At 39.3% G+C, this 20,901-nt stretch overlaps 1 protein-coding gene across 3 annotated transcripts in view; it reads right to left on the bottom strand.

Moving 5' to 3' along the window:
- The window catches only part of smg7 (SMG7 nonsense mediated mRNA decay factor), a 144,381-nt gene that overhangs the window by 34,659 nt on the left and 88,821 nt on the right, over nt 1-20,901 (bottom strand). For all 3 annotated transcript variants that reach the window (XM_072573943.1, XM_072573941.1, XM_072573944.1), the window contains exons 11-14: nt 17,013-17,083; nt 15,957-16,017; nt 9,144-9,263; nt 4,502-4,928 (exon numbers count right to left, since the gene is read on the bottom strand). In XM_072573943.1, the coding sequence (XP_072430044.1) occupies nt 4,502-4,928; nt 9,144-9,263; nt 15,957-16,017; nt 17,013-17,083 (679 nt within the window). The remainder of the gene's footprint in view (nt 1-4,501; nt 4,929-9,143; nt 9,264-15,956; nt 16,018-17,012; nt 17,084-20,901) is intronic.

The following is a 20,901-nucleotide window of genomic DNA, read 5'->3' as shown; positions in this document are numbered from 1 at the left end:
ATGTGGATGAAAAGGGAAAGGGAATCAAGAATAATACCCTGGTGGCCTCCAAATGGTGCACAGATAGAAAGAATACAGTTTCCGGAGGTGATCCGGCTACAAATCAGATTAAGAACAAAAGCAATCCACCATGAAAGAAATGCAATCAAGGTGGATAGAGAGTGATAGACAATCTTAGGTGTAAATAAAAGCAGTGAAAGGGTGCTAATGTTACATCTCAATCACTGCTTTAACATTGGTAGCACTCTCTTTTGTCTACTGCTTTGAGCACCCTCACCTCCTTTCCCTTCTGTCAAACAGCATTAAAATACCCATCTATTTCTAGCCCTTTGGTTCTAAAGAGTTACATCTGACTCAAAATACTATCAATTCAGGAAGTGTAATAACTAATATACTAGAACTCTAGATTCCTATTCATCTGAATCCTGCAGTCATTCTCCATTTAATTAACACTTATTTATTCTTCCTTCTAAAGTGAACTTCATATTGTCCCAAATTTTAGGTTATTTGCCATGTTTTTGCACAGACGTTTTGTGTTTGCTACTTTCCAAGTCAAAGTGTCCTCAGCATTTTAACATGCCAGTTTTCCATGCAGTTCGTACAGGATGATGTCTATACTAATAACAACATGACTTTGCTGCATTATGTACATCAGACAGGAAAGCTTCAGAAACAAAAAGGGGTAAGGTGTCACCACTTGAACTGAAATTGCCATCAGAAAAGTCTCCGATCACTTCTTACAAGGGGAGTCAGTCCCAGTGAGTCAAAGCATTAACATGAGACATTCTGTTCACAATACTTCCTTAGTTCTTTCATATTTTATCCCAAATTTGTATTCTGAAGTCAACTTCCAAGTTACATAAATAAATCAAGATCAGATTCATCTCAAGATCCAGATATCTGATTCAATGAAACAGGAATTAAACAAACATTAGTTTTTATGTTAGCTTGCAACAAATCAAATGAATTTCTGCATGTGCATGATTTTCTTATTTATTACTGCCTTACCACCTAGCGTGACAGGTTTGTTTACATAAAGGTAGTAGTCATGATCCCCACAACACAGCATTTTTTTCACAAAGTCTGGAAGTTTCCAGGTTCAACTGCTGATCTCTGTTGAACTGACAAATCTTAACCAATTCAGTGGATCTACATTACAGCCAACAATCAGCACATCCAAGTTTCAGTTTGATTCCACTTATCAAATGAGATAGGTCAGATTCCCCAATAATACATCATCTCTCTCACAACTTTAACTACCATTATACTCATTCAGTTCAAAAGGCTGCACGGAATCAACTTAAATCTAAAAAAGGTCCCAAACAAAGAGACCTTGGAGTGCAGGTTCATAACTCCTTGAAAGTGGAGTTGCAGGTAGATAAGATAGTGAAGGCAGTGTTTGGTATGCTTTCCTTTATTGGTCAGAGTATCGAGTACAGGAGTTGGGAGGTCATGTTGTGGCTGTACAGGACATTGGTTAGGCCACTGTTGGAATACTGGGTGCAATTCTGGTCTCCTTCCTATTGGAAAGATGTTGTGAAACTTGAAAGGGTTCAGAAAAGATTTACATGTTGCTAGGGTTGGAGGACTTGAGCTATTGAGAGAGGCTGAACAGGCTGGGGCTGTTTTCCCTGGAGTGTCGGAGGCTGAGGGTTGACCTTATAGAGGTTTACAAAATTATGAGGGGCACAGATAGGGTAAATAGGCAAAGTTTTTCCTGGGGTCAGGGAGTCCAGAACTAGACAGCATAGGTTTATGGTGAGAGGGGAAAGAGACTTTTTCACACAGAGGGTTGTATGTGTATGGAATGAGCTGTCAGAGGAAGTGGTGGAGGCTGGTACAATTGCATCATTTAAGAGGCATTTGGATGGGTATATGAATAGGAAGGGGTTGGAGGGATATGGGCCGGGAGCTGGCAGGTAGGACTAGGTTGGGTTGGGAAAACTGGTCGGAATGGACAGGCTGGACCGAAGGGTCTGTTTCCATGCTGTACATCTCAATGAGGTGCTGTCCTTACAATACAGAGTTAAGTTCAGACTCTGGAACAACGAATTTTGTATATCCAGAACAATAACTGGTCTGAGTTCCACCTCACTTCAGGAGAGATTTGTACGTCTCCCCGAAATTAGTGGTTGGAACAACTGGAGAAACCAGTGTGGGAATGGCACAATCTGTGATCGCTAGAGTAACTATGTCTTTGCCATATCTACTGCTTCTTCAATTAATCACTCTGGCAGTCCTGCTCTTAATAGTTATAGTTTAAACAAAAAAACTGAGCTGAGTGGGGAAGACGTAATGGGCTGTTTTATTTTAAACAAACTTAAAAGCCCACCAAAAATCATGAGGCTGCCTGAAGGTCAGAAACAGCATTCTAATCACAAGCAAGGCGGATCCCATTTTTATCAAAACTGGTCTTTCAGGTCAGAAAGAAAGATGCAGATTTCAGACGCTGGATTTTCAGAAACCTAGCACTTGACAAATATTTCTCATGAGTTTCAAAATTAGACCAGTTTTTCACCATACTGCAATTGTTGATGTACCCCTTAGATTATATGCACCAGCTCTGAGTCTTACCAATGCTTAACCGGAGTAAACACTGGCACACCCAAAATGCAAAATTAAATTAGCAGTCTGACAATTCAGAGGAAATAAGCTGGTTAAAATAGAAAGTAGAATTCATCAGTTTCTCACACCTAATGGTGGTAAGGAGAAGTTTTTGGAAGACAGTTGAGTTGGTAGGAGAGAAAAATTAACATGGTTATCTTTGCCCCTCGTGGTGAGATTAGAATAGAACAGGTAGTCAAATTTCAAATTCACAGATTCTGGGTAGTTTCCGAAAAAAGTTTCATAAACCTTTCAGGTCACATTTGCAGTACAACTTACGCTACTTGCAGTACAAAAAATAAAAGTTATTATAACTTTTAGATCTATTTTTATAACCTAATAAAAGATAAATGAAATGGAGTCATCAAGTTACTGATCACTTCCCCCTGCTTGAATGTTTGCATACTGCAACAAATCTTCCTTGACACTGGAACAATGCACCACTCGTTTAAATGCTGTAGCAAATAAGCGCATTGGATGCATACAAAACCAAAATCAAGAAGAACTTACAAACTACAATTAGATTAGTTTAGATTAGATTAGATTAGATTAGATTACTTACAGTGTGGAAACAGGCCCTTCGGCCCAACAAGTCCACACGGCCCCGCCGAAGCGTAACCCACCCATACCCCTACATGTACATCTACATCTACCCCTTACCTAACACTACGGGCAATTTAGCATGGCCAATTCACCTGACCTGCACATCTTTGTGACTGTGGGAGGAAACCGGAGCACCCGGATGAAACCCACGCAGACACGGGGAGAACGTGCAAACTCCACACAGTCAGTCACCTGAGGCGGGAATTGAACCCGGGTCTCCGGCGCTGTGAGGCAGCAGTGCTAACCACTGTGCCACCGTGCCGCCCACAATTCTAATGAGATCTTTTACAGGACGAGATTTGTTCAGTTGTGGTAAATAACTGGGGTATTAACAGAGAAGGGGAGTTCACAATCTTTTAGAAAGAAAGCAAATTCCTGAAATGTTTATGAATTCAAATCCATAACACTTCAGACTTTGAATGAGAGTTGGAAGCAGACTTTGTATATAAGAGTTGGCCTCTGCTAATATTACTAAATTCAGCTCCAGAACATACTTCAGAATACATTTCCTTGGTGTCTCTCTACTTCTACTTTCATCTTTCAGTTCTACTTCATTAGGCTTCATTAGTGCATTCTTTTAAAAATCATGAAAGTAAACTTTAACAAAAGGCTGAGGAGACAACCATATTAATTACCAATACATAATGGTCTCAAGATTTATTGCATTTTAATGAGACCAGCAACAGGCACTACTTCTTTAAATTTTAAATAAATTTTCAACATTAATGTATCTTAGCATCCTAAAAAATTAACCAAAATTAAAGAACAATTTAAGAAATATGAGCGCCAGCACATGTATCTCAAGTTTTATTGCAAAACTTGCATTTAATGTAGTTTAACACTTTCATGTTAAACTAAAGCAGTTCTCACAACTCAAGATGCCACCCTTTGAACAACAGATTAAGTTTTAGCTGCTCAAGTAAACCCAAAACATCCCAGTTTCAATATTCTGAGCCAGTCATTCCTCATTCCAGAATCCACACGGTGCACAACTGGCAGCTATTTTCCCTACACAACAATGCATACACATCAGAAATAATTCTTTGTAATTTACACTGCAAAAATGCATATTTCTCTTTCTAGTATGCTAAGATGTTTGTCTTTCAAAACAGCCACGGCAAGTAAGATTGCTCATGTGGATGAATGTCCGATTGGTTTTGGTTTCATCTCACACCTCATGTACTGCTTTTACATTTTCAAAGCACATTTAACAATAATCTTTGTGAACTGAAGATTCAGTTTCCATCACAAAGTCAAAGTCAAGAGATTCCAAAATCAAGAACTAACTACCTACCTGCACTGCCACATTCTGTTTCCGTGCATGTTCCAGATTCTTGTCCTGGTTGTTTTTCTTTGGTTCAGTCTTTCTCTTATTGCTGTCTCGTTTTACATCCATTTTATTTGCAATATCATTTCCTTTGTTATAGTCCCATCTTTCCTTCATGCCTTCTTTTGAATGGTGATTCCGATTCTGTTCTCGTGGTTTAATATTCTCCTTGAAGGTAACCAGTTTTTCACCACTTTCTGAACTGTTACTCTGAGTCTTGCCTGAAGACAAGACGGATTTTAGACCCTGACCAATCTCAATGCTGCTAGGTTCTGAAAAGGGTGGTTCCAGCAAGATCAGACTATCTTTTAATTCAGAAGAATCCTCATTAACCAGTTCTGGGATGTCAGTTACAAACAGTAGTTTTCCTTCTTCAATTTTGCTCTGGATAAGTCTGAGAAAGTAACATACATTGTGAAGAAATACTTGCACAGAACATATTATAGGAATGCGAAAAGGGTTACCTTGTTAAGATAATTTGTTCATAGTAGTTTTTTCTCACCAACACGCCATACACCGGTTCCCTCCACCCCCAAGTGTAGAAGAATAAAGAGTGAGTTAATTGTGTTTAAGATTGGCATAGATGGGTTGGACCGAAGGGTCTATTTCCATGCCACATATCTCTATGGCTATGTTTTCATACGACAAATAAAGATAAATTATTTCCTGTGATGGAGAGTCCAAAACAAGTGTACATTCTGGGCAGGATTTTCCAAGCAGTGGCAATTATAAAGATTGCCACTCTGCTCTTTTATTGAATTAAGAGAGCTTGACATTTCTGACAGAAAAGTTTGATCACAGTTCCTTCAGAATCGCAGACCTGCACATCAAACCTGACAGACTTCTTGCAGTGCAAAATAGTAAAGGGAGACAAACCATTCTTCTTATTTCACAGACAGCCATATTAAAACCTCCTGTGAAAGAGGCAATAGGTAAGCTTAATGAGAGGGTAGGAGACTAGGTGGATAGGCTGGCAATACAGCCAGTTAAGTGAATGTTCTTGAGAGGTTGGGATGAGGAAGAGGACATAGAGCAGGGATGGTGGCCCACGGCAGTAGGATTTGGATGCCAGTGTTATGGAGAGGCAGAGCTGAAAAATGTGTTGCTGGAAAAGCGCAGCAAGTCAGGCAGCATCCAAGGAGCAGGAGAATCGACTTTTCAGGCATAAGCCCTTCTTCAGGAATGAGGAAGGTGTGCCAAACAGGCTAGGATAAAAGGTAGGGAGGAGGGACTTGGGGGAGGGACGTTGGGAATGCGATAGGCGGAAGGAGGTTAAGGTGAGGGTGATAGGCCGGGAAGAAGATTGCAGGTCAAGGCGGCGGTGCGGAGTCAGACGTTGGGACTGAGATAAGGTGGGGGAGGAGAGAATGAGGAAGCTGGAGAAATCTGCATTCATCCCTTGTGGTTGGAGGGCTCCTAGGCAGAAGATGAGGCGCTCTTCCTCCAGGCGTCGTGTTGCCATGGTCTGGCAATGGAGGCGGCCAAGGACCTGCATGTCCTTGGCGGAGTGGGAGGGGGAGTTAAAGTGTTCAGCCACATGGTGGTTGGGTTGGTTGGTGCAGGTGTCCCAGAGGTATTCTCTGAAACGTTCCGCAAGTAGGCGGCCTGTCTCCCCAATGTAAAGGAGGCCAGATTGGGTGCAGCGGATGCAGTAAATGGTGTGTGTGGAGGTGCAGGTGAATTTGTGACGGATATGGAAGGATCCCTTGGGGCCTTGGAGGGAAGTGAGGGGGGAGGTGTGGGCGCAAGTTTTGCGTTTCTTGCGGTTGCAGGGGAAGGTGTTGGGAGTGGAGGTTGGGTTGGTGGGGCGGGGGGGGGGGGGGGGGGGTGTGGACCTGACGAGGGAGTCGCGGAGGGAGTGGTCTTTCCGGAATGCTGACAGGGGAGGGGAGGGAAATATATCCTTGGTGGTGGGGTCTGTTTGGAGGTGGTGGAAATGACTAAGGATGATACGATGTATCTGGAGGTTGGTGGGTGAGGACCTGGTGGCGATTGGAGGGGCGGGGTTCAAGGGTGGAGGAGCGGGAAGTGGAGGTGATGCGGTGGAGAGCGTCAACTACGTCTGAGGGGAAATTGCGGTCTTTGAAGGAGGAGGCCATCTGGGTTGTTCGATATTGGAACAGGTCCTCCTGGGAGCAGATGCGGCGGAGATGAAAGAATTGGGAATATGGGACGGCATTTTTACAGGGGGCAGGGTGGGAGGAGGTGTAATCTAGGTAGCTGTGGGACTCTGTCAGTTTATAGTAAATGTCAGTGTTGAGTTGGTTGCCCGAGATAGAAATGGAGGGGTCTAGGAAGGGGAGGGAGGAGTCTGAGACGGTCCAGGTAAATTTGAGGTCGGGTGGAAGGCGTTCGTAAAGTGGATGAACTCTTCAACCTCCTCGGGGGAGCATGAGGTAGCGCCAATACAGTCATCGATGTAGCGGAGGAAAAGGTAGGGGGTGGTGCCAGTGTAGCTGCGGAAGATGGACTATTCCACATATCCAACGAAGAAGCAGGCATAGCTGGGGCCCATGCGGTTGCCCATGGCTACTCCTTTGGTTTGGAGGAAGTGGGAGGATTGGGAAGAGAAGTTGTTCAGAGTGATGACCAGTTCAATCAGTCGAAGAAGGGTGTCAGTGGAAGGGTACTGGTTGGGTTAGCTTTTAATCATCTAACTCTTCCTGAATAACCTTTTACTGAACTGCAGCTGAACCGTCTAAATTCTGATTTAAAATTATATTTTTGAAGGGTTTCAGGTACAGTGGAATTGCCAAGTAGAATCTTCAATTTCTCAGGCAATTCCTCGGGGTTTGTTACATTGCAATTTGAGAAGGTCCCTGTACACAACTCCCATCCATGTTGCAGAAACAACTGTAGCCATTGGAAAATCTGAACCAATGTTAAAATTAGAGCTAGACCAATCAGGTGGGATATCAGCGACCACAAGAAGTGTAGTGAAAATCTGGAATCTTCTTTCAATGAGGATAGGTCAATTTCAAATTCAAAGTGATTTCTTGGAAAACAACATTTAATTTCTAGACAGTTAAGAAAGAGGTTAGCTATTTTCTGACTATATGGACAAACATGCCTGAGGGCTGAATGGTCTACCTCCATTTCCATGTTTAACAACAGCCTATAATTTTCTTTTATGTAATCTGTAAAATTCCCTTCAAACTATTCGAGATTTGATGAAATACATGTTCAACCAGAGATATAGTTAAATTGCAACAATGCAACAGCACCCCACAGACCGCTTTAAGTAAAAGCAAGAGTGCCTCGATGTCAAAGGACAATGAGATTTAAACAATTTGTTAAAACTAATCAAATATTTCTGGTAGCTTAGTTTCTTCTAATTATGTGCCTCCTACATTGGACTTCTTTGCTGAGGATTAGATGCAGATTTTACGCCAACTCATTCCTGTATTCTCTTCACCAGAAAAGTCTGGCTTCGATGATCAAGAAGGGTAGTCATTTTACTCATCTAAAAGACAGTAAATCTGAAGGATAAAAGAGCCCATTGGTAATATTTTTCCTTACTTTTCATGGATCATGGAAATCATTGGCAAGACCAGCATTTTTTACCCATTCTTAACTGCCCTGGAGTCGAGTGGCTTGCTAAATAATTTCAGAAGACAGTTAAGATTCATTTTAGCTTTAGTCTGAAGTCATTTGTAGGCCAAAGAATATAAGGATGGTATATTTCCTTCCCTAAAAAGGACAGTGACCTTGACAATAGTTTCACTATTTTTCTGGTCCAGGATTTAATTAAGACTAGCTTTCAATTCCAAATTTACTTAACAAAATTTAAATCACACTAGTTGTCATCAAAGGATTTGAGTCCCCAGTGCATTAGCCTAAGCCTTTGGATTACTAGTTCAATGACCTTACAACTTCACTATTGTCCCACAAGTAAATATGTGCACTCTTCCTAAAGGAATGACAAGCAATATTGCACTGAATGCAAAATTTAAGCAAATTAATTAGTTTCGCAGTTCCAAACTTGTATGGTGCAGTCTGACTTCAGGTCGTTTATTACAACAATGATGGGGAAAATAAAAATCTGCTCCCAGTTACAAAACATTAATCAACAAGTTAAGGCATCACATTTTAATTTGTTTAAGATGAGATGTCCTAGAATCTCTCACTTTCACAAATCTGAAATTGTAATTTGGGCACACGCTTTTAATATTTGGCCTGGTTAGTGTGACTTTCTAATCTTTCTCCCCTACCCTATTGCAGGTATATAATTCCATCAACCTTTAATACGTGGGACCAGTTTGATGCCAGAATACATGTCCTGTGAACTTCTGACTGGGATAAACCCAATGCTATCTTTGGCACTGTCCAGAGACATGCAATTTCAGGAGTGGCCAGGTAGTGATTTGATTCAGCAAACCAGAGGCAATTGGAGAAAATTCAGTGAGATCGGATAACGCAATGCTAAGAACCTTGCTGATCTATAAACTTCAGGATTTGATGAACTCACTGAGGCATTCTGAAGCAAAACGAAGTTGAAATACAATCGTTTCAAATCTTCTTTCATTGGTTACAGCTACTGTCAGCCAATCTAAGCAGAAGATTCTGTATATACAGTGAAATTTAAACTTTTGATTCAGATCAAGTATACCTGGAATGATTTTCTGCTATCCACTTTCCCAAAGCAAGCAATCGCTGATGACGTGTGCTTAGTTGCTGCCCTTCCTTGTCTACCACTATTCCTTGGTGCCCACTTGAGAAATCCAGATTTCTTTAGAAAAACAAAATATATTAATATTTAGAACATCTTGAAAAGACTGATGACACAGAGCAAATACCACAGAAGTTAAAAAACCTTCCAGAATACAAACAATGAAATAACCTCAGCAAATGGAGAAATTTGGCAAAATCTCAGCAGTCATATAAAATACTAAAGATGTGTGTCAATTGCTTTGGGATTCTATTTCTCTCCCCCTTTTCTTTCTTAAACAGTGTGTTTTAAAGAACTCTTTGCCACTCATCCACTGATGTCAGAAAAATGTAGTTGAGTTTAGCAGCCAAAAGGATTAAGTACAAGGAGATAGGGAGAGGCATGTGTAACTCAGTGTAACAAGACAAATGAAAGGAGTAACCACAGAAAATGGTCTTGCCTAATATGCATGATGTCAATGTTACTTGTAAGGATAACGAAGGGCGGTGGAACAAGGACAGGCCGAACAGTAATCAAGACATTAAACAATAAAGGACTACAGGTAGTTCAAAAGAGGCAAGGGTGGCACAAACAAAGCAGAACAGAGACTGAACAGATATTGATGTAAATACTCAGTGGGTCTCATAGCATCTGTGAAGAGAGAAGTCTCATTGACCAAAAACTCGAATGTTTTTCTTCCTCACCACAGATTTTCCAGCAACACATTTCTCAGCTCTGATCTCCAGCATCTGCAGTCCTCACTTTCTCCTAACAGATTGTGCCAGACCTGATGAATATTTCTGGTAGCTTCTGCTTATATTTTAGAATTCCAGCAATCCAAGTACTTCGTTGTTATGGGAAAGTAAGATTCCAGTTATTGTGAATTTATAAGAGGGCAGAAGTAACACCATGTAGTCCTGAGCAGTCGTAACAGAGCTTAGGAGGACAAGAGATGTCCAAAATTGACTGTTCAAATACACAGAAAGGGACGGAAGTGAATCAGTTGCTACAGCCCATGTAGGAATCAAATACATTAGAAAGGGGAAGCTCTACACAGTATATCTCTGATGTAACAACTTAATATTGAAATGAATAGCAAGACTTTTAGGGTGGTAATCTCTAGATTAAAACCCAACCGGCATGCTAATTGGCAACAGACTAAAATCTATTGCATATCAAAATATACAAAATACAACCCTGGTAACATAGGAAGTAACTCAAATAAAAGCTCTGGACACAAAAGCTGATAGTATAAGAGAAAGAAATTAGAAGCTCAAATCCAGGTCACGCATGCAATCTGATTGGTAACAGGCAAGTAAACTGGACTAATAGAAGGCATGCCAAAGGAATGGGCAAGCAAGCAAGACAGAGGGGAGCCTGAAAGAACAAGAGCTAAGAGTTGGGGTTATACGTGAGTGCTCGTAAGAGAAAAGGGAAATTGTTTTTGATAGCAGAATGAGTGTTAATCCTGAATCTGTGAGTGATCCAGATATCCATGCATATTCTTCCTCCCATAAAAACCAGACTGAAGAGGGAATACAGGCAGAAAGGCCTGTTCTACACTCTTGCATGAATTCTGCTGAGGCCAGTTCACAATGTAAGAAGGTAGAGGCTAAAGCTAGGCCAGAATTCGCTCAATTCATTATTAGCTTGGCTCTGAACTTCTCTTCTGATGATCAGAACATGGGATCTAATCTGCATCTCTCTCTCTAGCTTCATTTCTTGAGCAAAAAAAGGGTTTTGTTAGTTCCTTGGCAAATTTTAATGATCTTAACGAATTATCTATTTTACATTATCTACATTACATAATGTAGATAATGCATTTAGTGCTGTGTCAAAACTCATTTAGGGTCATACAGTCATAGAGATGTAACAGCACGAAAACAGACCTTTCGGTCCAACTTATCCATGCTGTTCAGATATCCCAACCCAATCTAGTCCCACCTGCCAGCACCCAGCCGATATCCCTCCAGACCCTTCCTCTTCCGATCCAGATGCCTTTTAAATGTTGCAACTGTACTAGCCTCCACCACTTCCTCTGACAGCTCATTCCATACATTTACCACTCTCTGCATAAAAAACTTGCCCCTTAGGTCTCTTTTATATCTTTCCCCCCCCCCCCCCCCTCACCCTAAACCTATGCCCTCTAGTTCAGGACTCCCCCAACAGAGAAAAGGCCATGTCTATTTATCCTATCCATGCCCCTCATGATTGTGAGGTCACCCCTCAGCCTTTGACGCTCCAGGGAAAACAGCCCCAGCCTATTCACAGCCTCTCCCTACAGCTGAAATCCTCCAATCTTGGCAACATCTTTGTAAATCTTTTCTGAACCCTTTCAAGTTTGACAACATCTTTACGATAGGAAGGAAATCAGAAGTGCACACAATATTCCTAAAGTGGCCAAACCAATGTCCTGTATAGCCGCAATACGACCTCCCAACTCCTGTACTCAATTCTCTGACCAATAAAGGAAAGCATACCAAATGCCTTCTTTAACCCTTGAGTGAGAAAATTGAAATGGGACTCATTACGTGAAAAGGCAGGGCAACCCTGCATTAAAAGCACAGGAGTAGGTTGGACCTAACTAGCAACCAAATATGGCATCTTCTCAAAGGACAAGAAAATTGGTGGAAGTAGTGCAATAGAAATACTGATAAAAACCCAACATCATAGCAGTGGAAAGAAATATCAACATGCATGATTAGTAGGGGAGATCAGAGGAATAAACAATAAAGGATGCAGAACTCATGAGACTTGTTTACCCACACCTGCAGACACAGATAGTGGAGTGGGGGAACAGTATAAGATCAGACAGACAAATTACATTGTTATAATAGGAAGTTTTAATTTTCCCCTAGACCAGGAAAAGCAAAATAGCTCAAGTTGTAACACCAAAGTGTTTCAAACCAACATTTGAGAAAGGTATACTAGGTTAAACTATGCTTAATTGACAGAACTAGTTAATAACCTGATTGTAAGCGAATGTCTTATAAATAGTGATAAGATGATTAAATTTGATATTAGGGTTTGAGAAACAAACACAAGCCATGAACGAAGGCTTAAAATTAAAGTAAATCACAGAACTAAAGGAAATGAAATTACCAAAATAAATTGGCCTCAGCTGTTAATAGGTAAACCTACAAACAATGAGAGGTGTTCAACAATGTAGTGCAACACTATCCAAAAGAGGTCTTAGCAGCAAAGGTCTCTCTTGTGCATTTAATCAACCATAATAAACAAGCTGGAAGCAAGTGTTCATGCGAATATAAAAAGTGAAATCCAACAAGTGGGACCATTATTAAAAGAATTGAGATATAAATTTAAACTTGTAAGCGATTTAAAAGTGAACAGTAAAAGATTTTATCGGCATATTAAGCAAGAGTAGTTAGGGGTGCATGAAAAGAAAATGTAAGTGGACTATAATAGACAACAAAGAAATTGCAGATTTGTTAGAAGGATTTTGCATCTGTCTTCACAGTAGGGGAAGACAAAATACCAGAGACACAAGGTACTGCAAAATAAGTGGCGAGAAGGAATCTACTGCATTTAATATGCTTAAAATTTAATGGAGAAATTAACATAACTAAGTTGAAAATTTTTAGAGATTGGCTAGGCTTGAGCTCCAGATATTTAAAAAATATGGAGAAACAAAAGCTGAGTTCCTGGAGGGTCTCTAGCTTCAGGCATAAAAAGTCTAAATGTTACTCCATTGTTTAAAATTAATGTAAATCACAGGCACGAGAGAGCGCAAGAGAGGCATTTCATAAAACCTAATTCATATCATCAAAATTGTCAGACATCATGGAAGCAAAGGTGACCTGAGGAAAGAGAATGAGAATTAGTTGAGGTCAGTGATCTAGTAGAGACACGAATGCATTTTTAATCAGTAGGATGTGATCAGTGATATTTCTTAAGGATCTGTAGCATTTACATCAATGACTTGTCTGAGAATTAGAATTCTACATGCAGGTTACAAATGGCACAAGTTAGAATAAACTAAGTTGTGTAACCTGCTGCTCCCATATGCAAAGGACATAAACAGATCAAATGAATGAGCAATTAGAGCATGGTTACACCAGAGTGAAATGAGGAAACACTTTACTGCACAAAAGGTTAGTGGAATGTGGAAATGTCATGTAAATAATGTCAAAAGAACTGGTTACCGAGTCAATCAATATTTGAGAATGAGAAATAAATTTTCGTTAGAGTATCAGGGAATAGGAAATAAGAGCAAGCAAATGAAATCAGGCTATTCATGATCATAAAATTCAATTTACCTATTACTTTCAATAGTCTGTCAAACAGGATTTGCTTGAAGTTGTCAAAATGACAACCATTTTCTTGTACACAGAGTTGAGGATGCCATCAGAAAGTTTAATCAGATGGCAACTTATCTCTTGGCGTTTCTAGTATTGCACACAAGTTTATGAATGTAGCTTTGCTTCTTCTGAACCCTCATTTATTGGCAATAAATTATCAAAAGTACTTTTCTGGAATTAATGATCATGTAAAAACAGCTCAACTACAAACTATTTTCTTGTACATCTCTTGTATTTTAAAAGGAGTAGTGCAGCAAGTTGCTCTTTTTATTTAAACACTAGCTTCACCGTTTAAACTAATCCTAAACCCGACAGGAACAAGACGGAAAACAAACACACTGCTTCGCTCTGTGTAGTGTATGAACTAGTTTCAACATTGCTAACATTGAGTTTTCTTCCCAGTAATTTAGTAATTAAGGAGTGAAAACAGTTGGCTTAGTGCGGTCAACAAAAAGAGTTGCATGAAAACACTGCTGTAGTATTCTCGTTTGTTAAGGATGACTAGTTACGTTTAAGCTGTTAGTAAGACGTCAAAATCAAAGTGAATCCTCTCCTGGCTGGACTATTACCTTCCATAGACTAATTATGCCAAGAGATGAAATTTTTAATGTATCTGGGTAGACTCCATAATACCAATTAATATAAAGATGCTTTGGTTTTCTTGTCCACTTGTCAAGGTTCATAACCAAATCTGCTAACATTCTAAATCTCTGTTGTCACTATTAAGTCAGAGGACCCTTTCAATAGTGGATTCTTTAAGCCAAACAAGCTGCTTTACAAATATCAATAACATGTTTAGAAGAGAAATGACTGAAGAAAGTGATTTCACAGATAAGATTTAGACTTTGTTAAAGCATTCTTTCAAGTGGGGCAACTCGCGATTACAAAGAGCCAGCCACAATGGTTTCAAAACCTATGAAAACAGGACATGACAACAACTTGCATTTACACAATTCCTTTTACGTAGAAAGATACATAAGTCTTGAGTGAAACAAGGGGTAAATAAAGATGCCAAGCATCAAAAAACTAGTTATTAAAACATGGTCAAGAAATTGGTTTTAAAGAAGTTCTTAAAACAGAAACAGATACAAAGTTTAAGCAGGGAATTATGACTAACATTTAAGTATCTAAAACATCTATCAACTTGATAGACAATATATTACCTAGCTATCAACAGTGTAAACACAAAGACAAATGACGAGGATTAGAGGAACAGAGCCAGTGAAGTGAGAATGTATCACTGGAGGAGCTTCAACAGAGGGTGGATGAAGGTCATAAGTGGATTTAAACATGCTGTTAGGAATTCTTAGATTTATTGTGGGTGCAGAATGGATATCAACCATGAAAACAATGTCTATGGCAGGTGGATAAATATACAAACAAAGGTGAATAATGCTACAGAGGTAGAGGTGGGCACTCAAGATAGAAGTTATACAGTCAGAAATAAGTCAGTATATGTCCTTTTCTGGATTTAGTGGTTAAACCAGAAGATCGCTCAGTTGTAAAATATTTTCTGTGTAATTCATTTATTAATTCAACTTCCTGCATCAAATACTGTTCCACCAACTAAACGCCTTGAACTCACAATTTGAACTATGTTTTATTAAGCAATTTTATATGCAGATGACAGTTGACAACTTTGTGACCGACTTCTATCGTTGATTCCTTAAAAATTAAAATTTTTACTATTGGATAAAGCTGTAAATTAAATAAGGGGAATCCAGATTTCCAAAGTACACTGAAAAAGTACTTCCAATGGCCAATGAATCAATTATATAGGAGGTCAGAATAACTTTCTTTTACCAATGCAAAAAATGTTAGAATTTGTCAGAAAATGCACTGGGAGCAGAATCTTTAGAGAAGGAAATTATGGTGGATGCTGGAAAGCTGAAATAACAGAAAATCTTGGAAATACTGATCAGATCTGGCAGCATTTGTTAAGAGTTAACATTTCAGAGATGCAGTCTTTCATCAGAACCTGTTTGAACTGGTGTTAAGTATTAACTCTGTTTCTTTCTCTCAGATGCTGCCAAGATTGTTGAGCATTTCAAACATTTTCTGCCTTTATTGGCATAGCCACTAAAAGGAAAAGTGGATAAATACTTGATAAGCTTAAAATGATATAGAGAAAAGGCACGGAAATATAATTGTGATCTCACTTGGAGAACACCAGCACAGATGCAATGGCCACTTTCTGCACTGTAAAAGTTAAATGATTCAGGTTAGTTCAGAATCAGAGGAATTACATGTATGGTATGAAAGTGCTTTTGATTTTAGGCTGTCCAAGTTGGCATATGAGGGGGGACTGCCTTGATAGACCTAAAGGCTTTTTTCTTATCCTTTCCAATACGTTCTTATGAAGTTTGTCACAAAGTAGGCTTCTTTTAAAATAACCAATGCTAACTATATGCATGTTACTTAACCATTTCTTTAAAAAAAAAGTTAGTTTTTTTACCTTAGAGAAGGTCTGAGTGCAAGGAACCCTTGTAATTCAAATTCTTCAGGAAGAGGAGTAGCTGGAAAGGGACCAGAGTGGGAGAAAGAAATGAGAAATAATTAAGCAAACATTTACACAAATCTATTATTCAATTTTTGTTTTCGACATTTGGACAAATACTTTCTTCATTCTGATTTTAAAAATCAACTGTAAATCATTGAGAATTTCATAAAAGTTGCTTGATGTATTTCATTCACTGAATTATGTTTAAAGGTAGAATAGATAACAATGCCAAAATTCTACTTAATTTCTTGCTGCGCTATTCTTCTCAGAAACACACGAAAGAATGCTGCCAAAATCAACTGCACAAGTATGCTCCTACAACAGATCTTGGGAAAGACCATTCTGTTTGGATATATCAGTTCTAGAACATTCACATGCTTAGAGTATCAAAAACTGCTCAAGCATGCTTATGGATAAACGTCTTTCGTTTTATATGCAATCAAGGGAAAACTTAAGCAAATTCCCTCCAAAAGTTATTTCAGTTGGGATCTTTATTTCTTCAGAACCTCTCCCTATATTTTGGAAAGAGGATAAAGATAGAGTGTGCCCCTCTACATTACTTCAACACTAATTATATTTTAAAAATAGGTCCAGAATCATGAAGTCACAGGGACGATAATCTGCAAATCTGGAAAGAAACCTGTTCAGTAGCTCAAAGGCATCTCTGACCAGTGAAATCATGAGCAACATTGTTGAGCAATCATCTAGCTCAAAACTTTGCTAAAGAAAAAAATAACCTTGAGTGGAATAAAGGAGAATACTTTAAAAGATAATCACACCACTTATGCTTGTAAGAATGAAGAAGAATAATGTTGTCATAAGGATTCCTCAGTATGCTCAGCCCAACCCTGAATCATAAATGCATTCGATACCTGCTTTCATGACTATGGAAGACTTACCAAATTAAAAATACCTTATCCTTCAATAAAAGTTCCTCATGCTCTATATAGTACACTCTTTTTCTCCTCATGTTTAGAATTAATTGATTAATTAAGCATCAAACACCCATACCATTAAAGCCAGAAAGGTCGTCTTCCTGTGGATGAAAGCTGTTCAGCAATGATACAATCCAGGGCCAAATGCTGAAAGAAAAAAAAGAAACAAAACTTTAATGATACAAAATAATGGAATTATCAGCGCTGCACATCCAACTGTGGTCCAGATTGGCAAGTGTGTGTTTGACCATGGTAAAAGTCTTATGAATGGAGTAAGGTAAGAAATAGTCATGACATTAATGAGCACCATACCAATGCTGGATGTTTTTACCACCCAGTTTAAAAATGTACACAGCTAGGAGCAAGAACATGCCCTGTGCCATCTTAATCCTGCCATGCTTTCCACTAGTAACTGACATGTTACCTCAATTTTATGATTTATTCCTCAGTTCTTCTGAAGTTCAATAACTGGCTCATCTCAACCTACTGAAGAGGAGGTAGTTAGAATTTGAACATATGTAATGAGTGAGCTGCGTAGCTCCCTGGTACATAAAATTCCAAAAATTTAGAACTCTCCAAGTGAAGGAATTTCCTGTCTCAATTTTAAATGATTAATCTCTTCTCATAAAACACAGAATTATCTATAGGGAAACAACTTCACTTTCTATTTCTGAATCCACCACTCAGAATCCTAAAAGCTTTCATTATATTCTAATTACTCCCCTAAGCATGAGGAAGTACATGCCAAATCTATTCAACCTCTCAGCACAGGACAACACACACACACACACACACACACATATCCCAGGAATCAAACTACTGAACTTTTGCTGCAATACTTTCAAAGTAAGTGCACTCTTTTTTAGGTAAGAAGACCAAAACTGATAAAGCACTCCTGCTGCATATTCAGCAAATTCTGTGTAATTGCAGCAAATCCTTCTTACTTTCATACTTCAGATCTTTGCAATAAAGACCAACATATATTTTTTCCCCTGTTTGTTGTACTTGCATGTTCATTTTGTGATTTGTGTACAAGGATCCCACGTTCCTTTGTGCCACTTTATTCTCCAGTCCACTGCATTTCAAAATAGTATATTTTTCTAATTAACCTAATAAAGTGAAATGACCTTATATTTTCCACTTTATTCTCAATCTGTCATTTTATTCCCACTCACTTAGGAAGATGTAATAGTGTCTCTCAAGGATCAGTCCTAGGGTCTTAATTATTTACTATCTATGAAGGATTTAGGGGAGGGGACATAGTGTACTGGGATCTAAATTTGCTGACAATACACAAACTGGTGGGAGGACATGTCGTAATGAGGGCAAAGAACCCGCAAGGGAATGCTTATTGCATGGTAGATGGAATTTCATGTAGCAGAGGTAGGAAGAACCACTCCAAAAAAATGTAGTATAGTGCATGAAACACAAAAAATCAATCATGCAAACTGTTGCATGTAATTAAGAAGGCAAACAAAATTTGGCCTTTATTACCAGGGAGTTGGAGTTTACGAACAAGGAATGCTCGTTACAATTATACAGTGATGGTAAGAGCACACCTATAACAGTGTGTAGTTCTGCTGCCATATTTTAAAAAAGAAAATCAATCCACTAGTTCGAGGCTGTTCAAAAGCACTTCATTAGTCTGATACCTGGATGAAGGAGTTGACTTATCAACAACGGCTAAACAGATTACACCCTTATTCAAGGGAGTTTACAAGAATAAGGGATGCTTTTATTGAAACACATAAGAATCTAAGGGGGCAAAGAAAGGGCAGATGTTAAGACAATGTTTCCACCAGTAAGAAATCTGAAACTAAGGGAACCAATTACAGAATAAGGAGATGCTCATTAAAATTAGGCTGCAAAGGAATTTCTTCTCCAAGGGTGGCGAATGTTTGAAATTCTCTAACACAGAGCTGCACTGGCTAGACTGTATTTAAACAGCTAGGAATTGACAGCTATGCTGAGCTGATATGAAAAATGAGTCATGGCCTAGGGCAGATTGGCCACAATCTTGTTAAATGGTGGAGCGGGCTTGACATGCAACATTACTCCTTCCCTATTCCTTGTGTACTCAGCCTGCCCATATCCATTTGCAGCATCTGTATATGCTTTACTCCTGGTTTAACATTCCAATGATCATCAGGAATATTGGATATTATCCTGACTAACTCCACATCTTTTAATGTTTTTTCCCCAATCAACCTTAGCTAATCTATGCTTGCAAATACATAATTGGTTTTAAATTCAAGGGCATTATTTCAACAAGGTCACTCTCAAAATTAACTTGAGATTGATATATAATGATTACACCACCCTATAAGATCATTTACTAACATTACTATAAATCCTGTTTCTTTACTTTGAAAAAAAAAACACATCTTTTCATTTTTCTACATTTTTGATTGCAGACTCAAATGGGAAAAGGGCTGTTTTAAAACCAAGGATTGTAGAAGGAATTGATGCACTTCTTAAAAGTAAATTACCGAACTAATCATAAATTGTGTTTACACTGTTGCTTTAAAGCAGGGAGCTGACAGCGGGTTGGCATGAGAAGACGTGTAAAAAGGTGAGACTTAATCAACAACTGGTTGCTGATTGGCTTATGGAGTTGTAACCAGACAGCGCCAGAGACCCGGGTTCAATTCCCTACTCAGGCGACTGACTGTGTGGAGTTTGCACATTCTCCCCGTGTCTGCATGGGTTTCCTCCGGGTGCTCCGGTTTCCTCCCACAGTCCAAAGATGTGCACGTCAGGTGAATTGGCCATGCTAAGTTGTCCGTAGTGTTGGGTAAGGGGTGGATGTAGGGGTATGGGTGGGTTGCGCTTCGGCGGGGCGGTGTGGACTTGTTGGGCCGAGGGGCCTGTTTCCACACTGTAAGTAATCTAATCTATATGGTTGGCTGAACAGCTTCTGGATATAAGCAATACTGGCAGAAGCATTCGGACTGCTGCAGGTCACCTCAAGGGCAGATGAAATGTCTTCTTCTCCAGTAAAATACCTAAAGCCTGAAGAAAGCAAGTTTATTTTCTCTAACCAGCTGCTGTACATTCTGGACTTTAACCAATAACTAAGAGACTATATGGGTAATCTATGATCCTGGAGAAAAGAGATTGAAGAACAGAAAATCCTGGCAAGCAAAAAAATTCATCTCGACGAACCCCACAAACTAGTGCGATTGACTGCTTCCCCAATTCTTTTTTTCCACTCCACCCATAATACCAATTTTGCTTTTTGTGTGTCTGTGCGAGAGAGAGTGGCAGTGCGAGAGAGAGTGCATATGCGTGAGAGAGAGAGAGAGAGAGAGAGAGAGACAGAGAGAGAGAGAGAGAGAGAGAGAGAGACAGACAGAGAGAAAAGAGATTTTAGCAGGTGGTTAGAGCTATACCTACTAGTTTGTGGGTCAACAGTTCATAGCTGTTTCCCTGTACTTGGAACCTATTTACTTGTAATAAATAGCAGTTCTTGTTAGTACAGAAACCTGGTCCATGTTTTCTGTTGGCCTGGGTCTATCAGATAGGTAAAGAATGGACTTGCATACTTAGCTAAAATAATTAACTTTTATGACGACTCAGAAATAGTTAAGACTTATTTCTAGCATGTTACATGGGGAGATGTGGCAACACAAAACGAGACTGAAGAAAACCTTGTCAGAAGTCACACTTCACCTGATAAAGGAGCAGCACTCCAAAATCTTGAGATTTCAAACAAACCTGTTGGACTATCAGCTGGTATCACGTGACTTCTGACTTTGCCCACTCCAGTCCAACACCAGCATCTCCACATCATCGAAAAATCATTGACTGCTTTTGTGAAATAATTGTCCAGAAATTCCAATCAAGGTTTAAAAATCTTATTCAGGGGCAAGGAGGTAGGACATGGGGCCAGCGAGAAGTAGGACACCAGGATGGCAAGGATATATTGCGTAAGGTAGCATGTTGAGCTCAATCCAGCAATTTAG

The sequence above is a fragment of the Chiloscyllium punctatum genome, chromosome 7 (assembly GCF_047496795.1).
Source record: "Chiloscyllium punctatum isolate Juve2018m chromosome 7, sChiPun1.3, whole genome shotgun sequence".
Lineage (NCBI taxonomy): Eukaryota > Metazoa > Chordata > Chondrichthyes > Orectolobiformes > Hemiscylliidae > Chiloscyllium > Chiloscyllium punctatum.
Note: the sequence above shows the minus strand (reverse complement) of the source record. Positions and strands in the feature narration are given on the sequence as shown.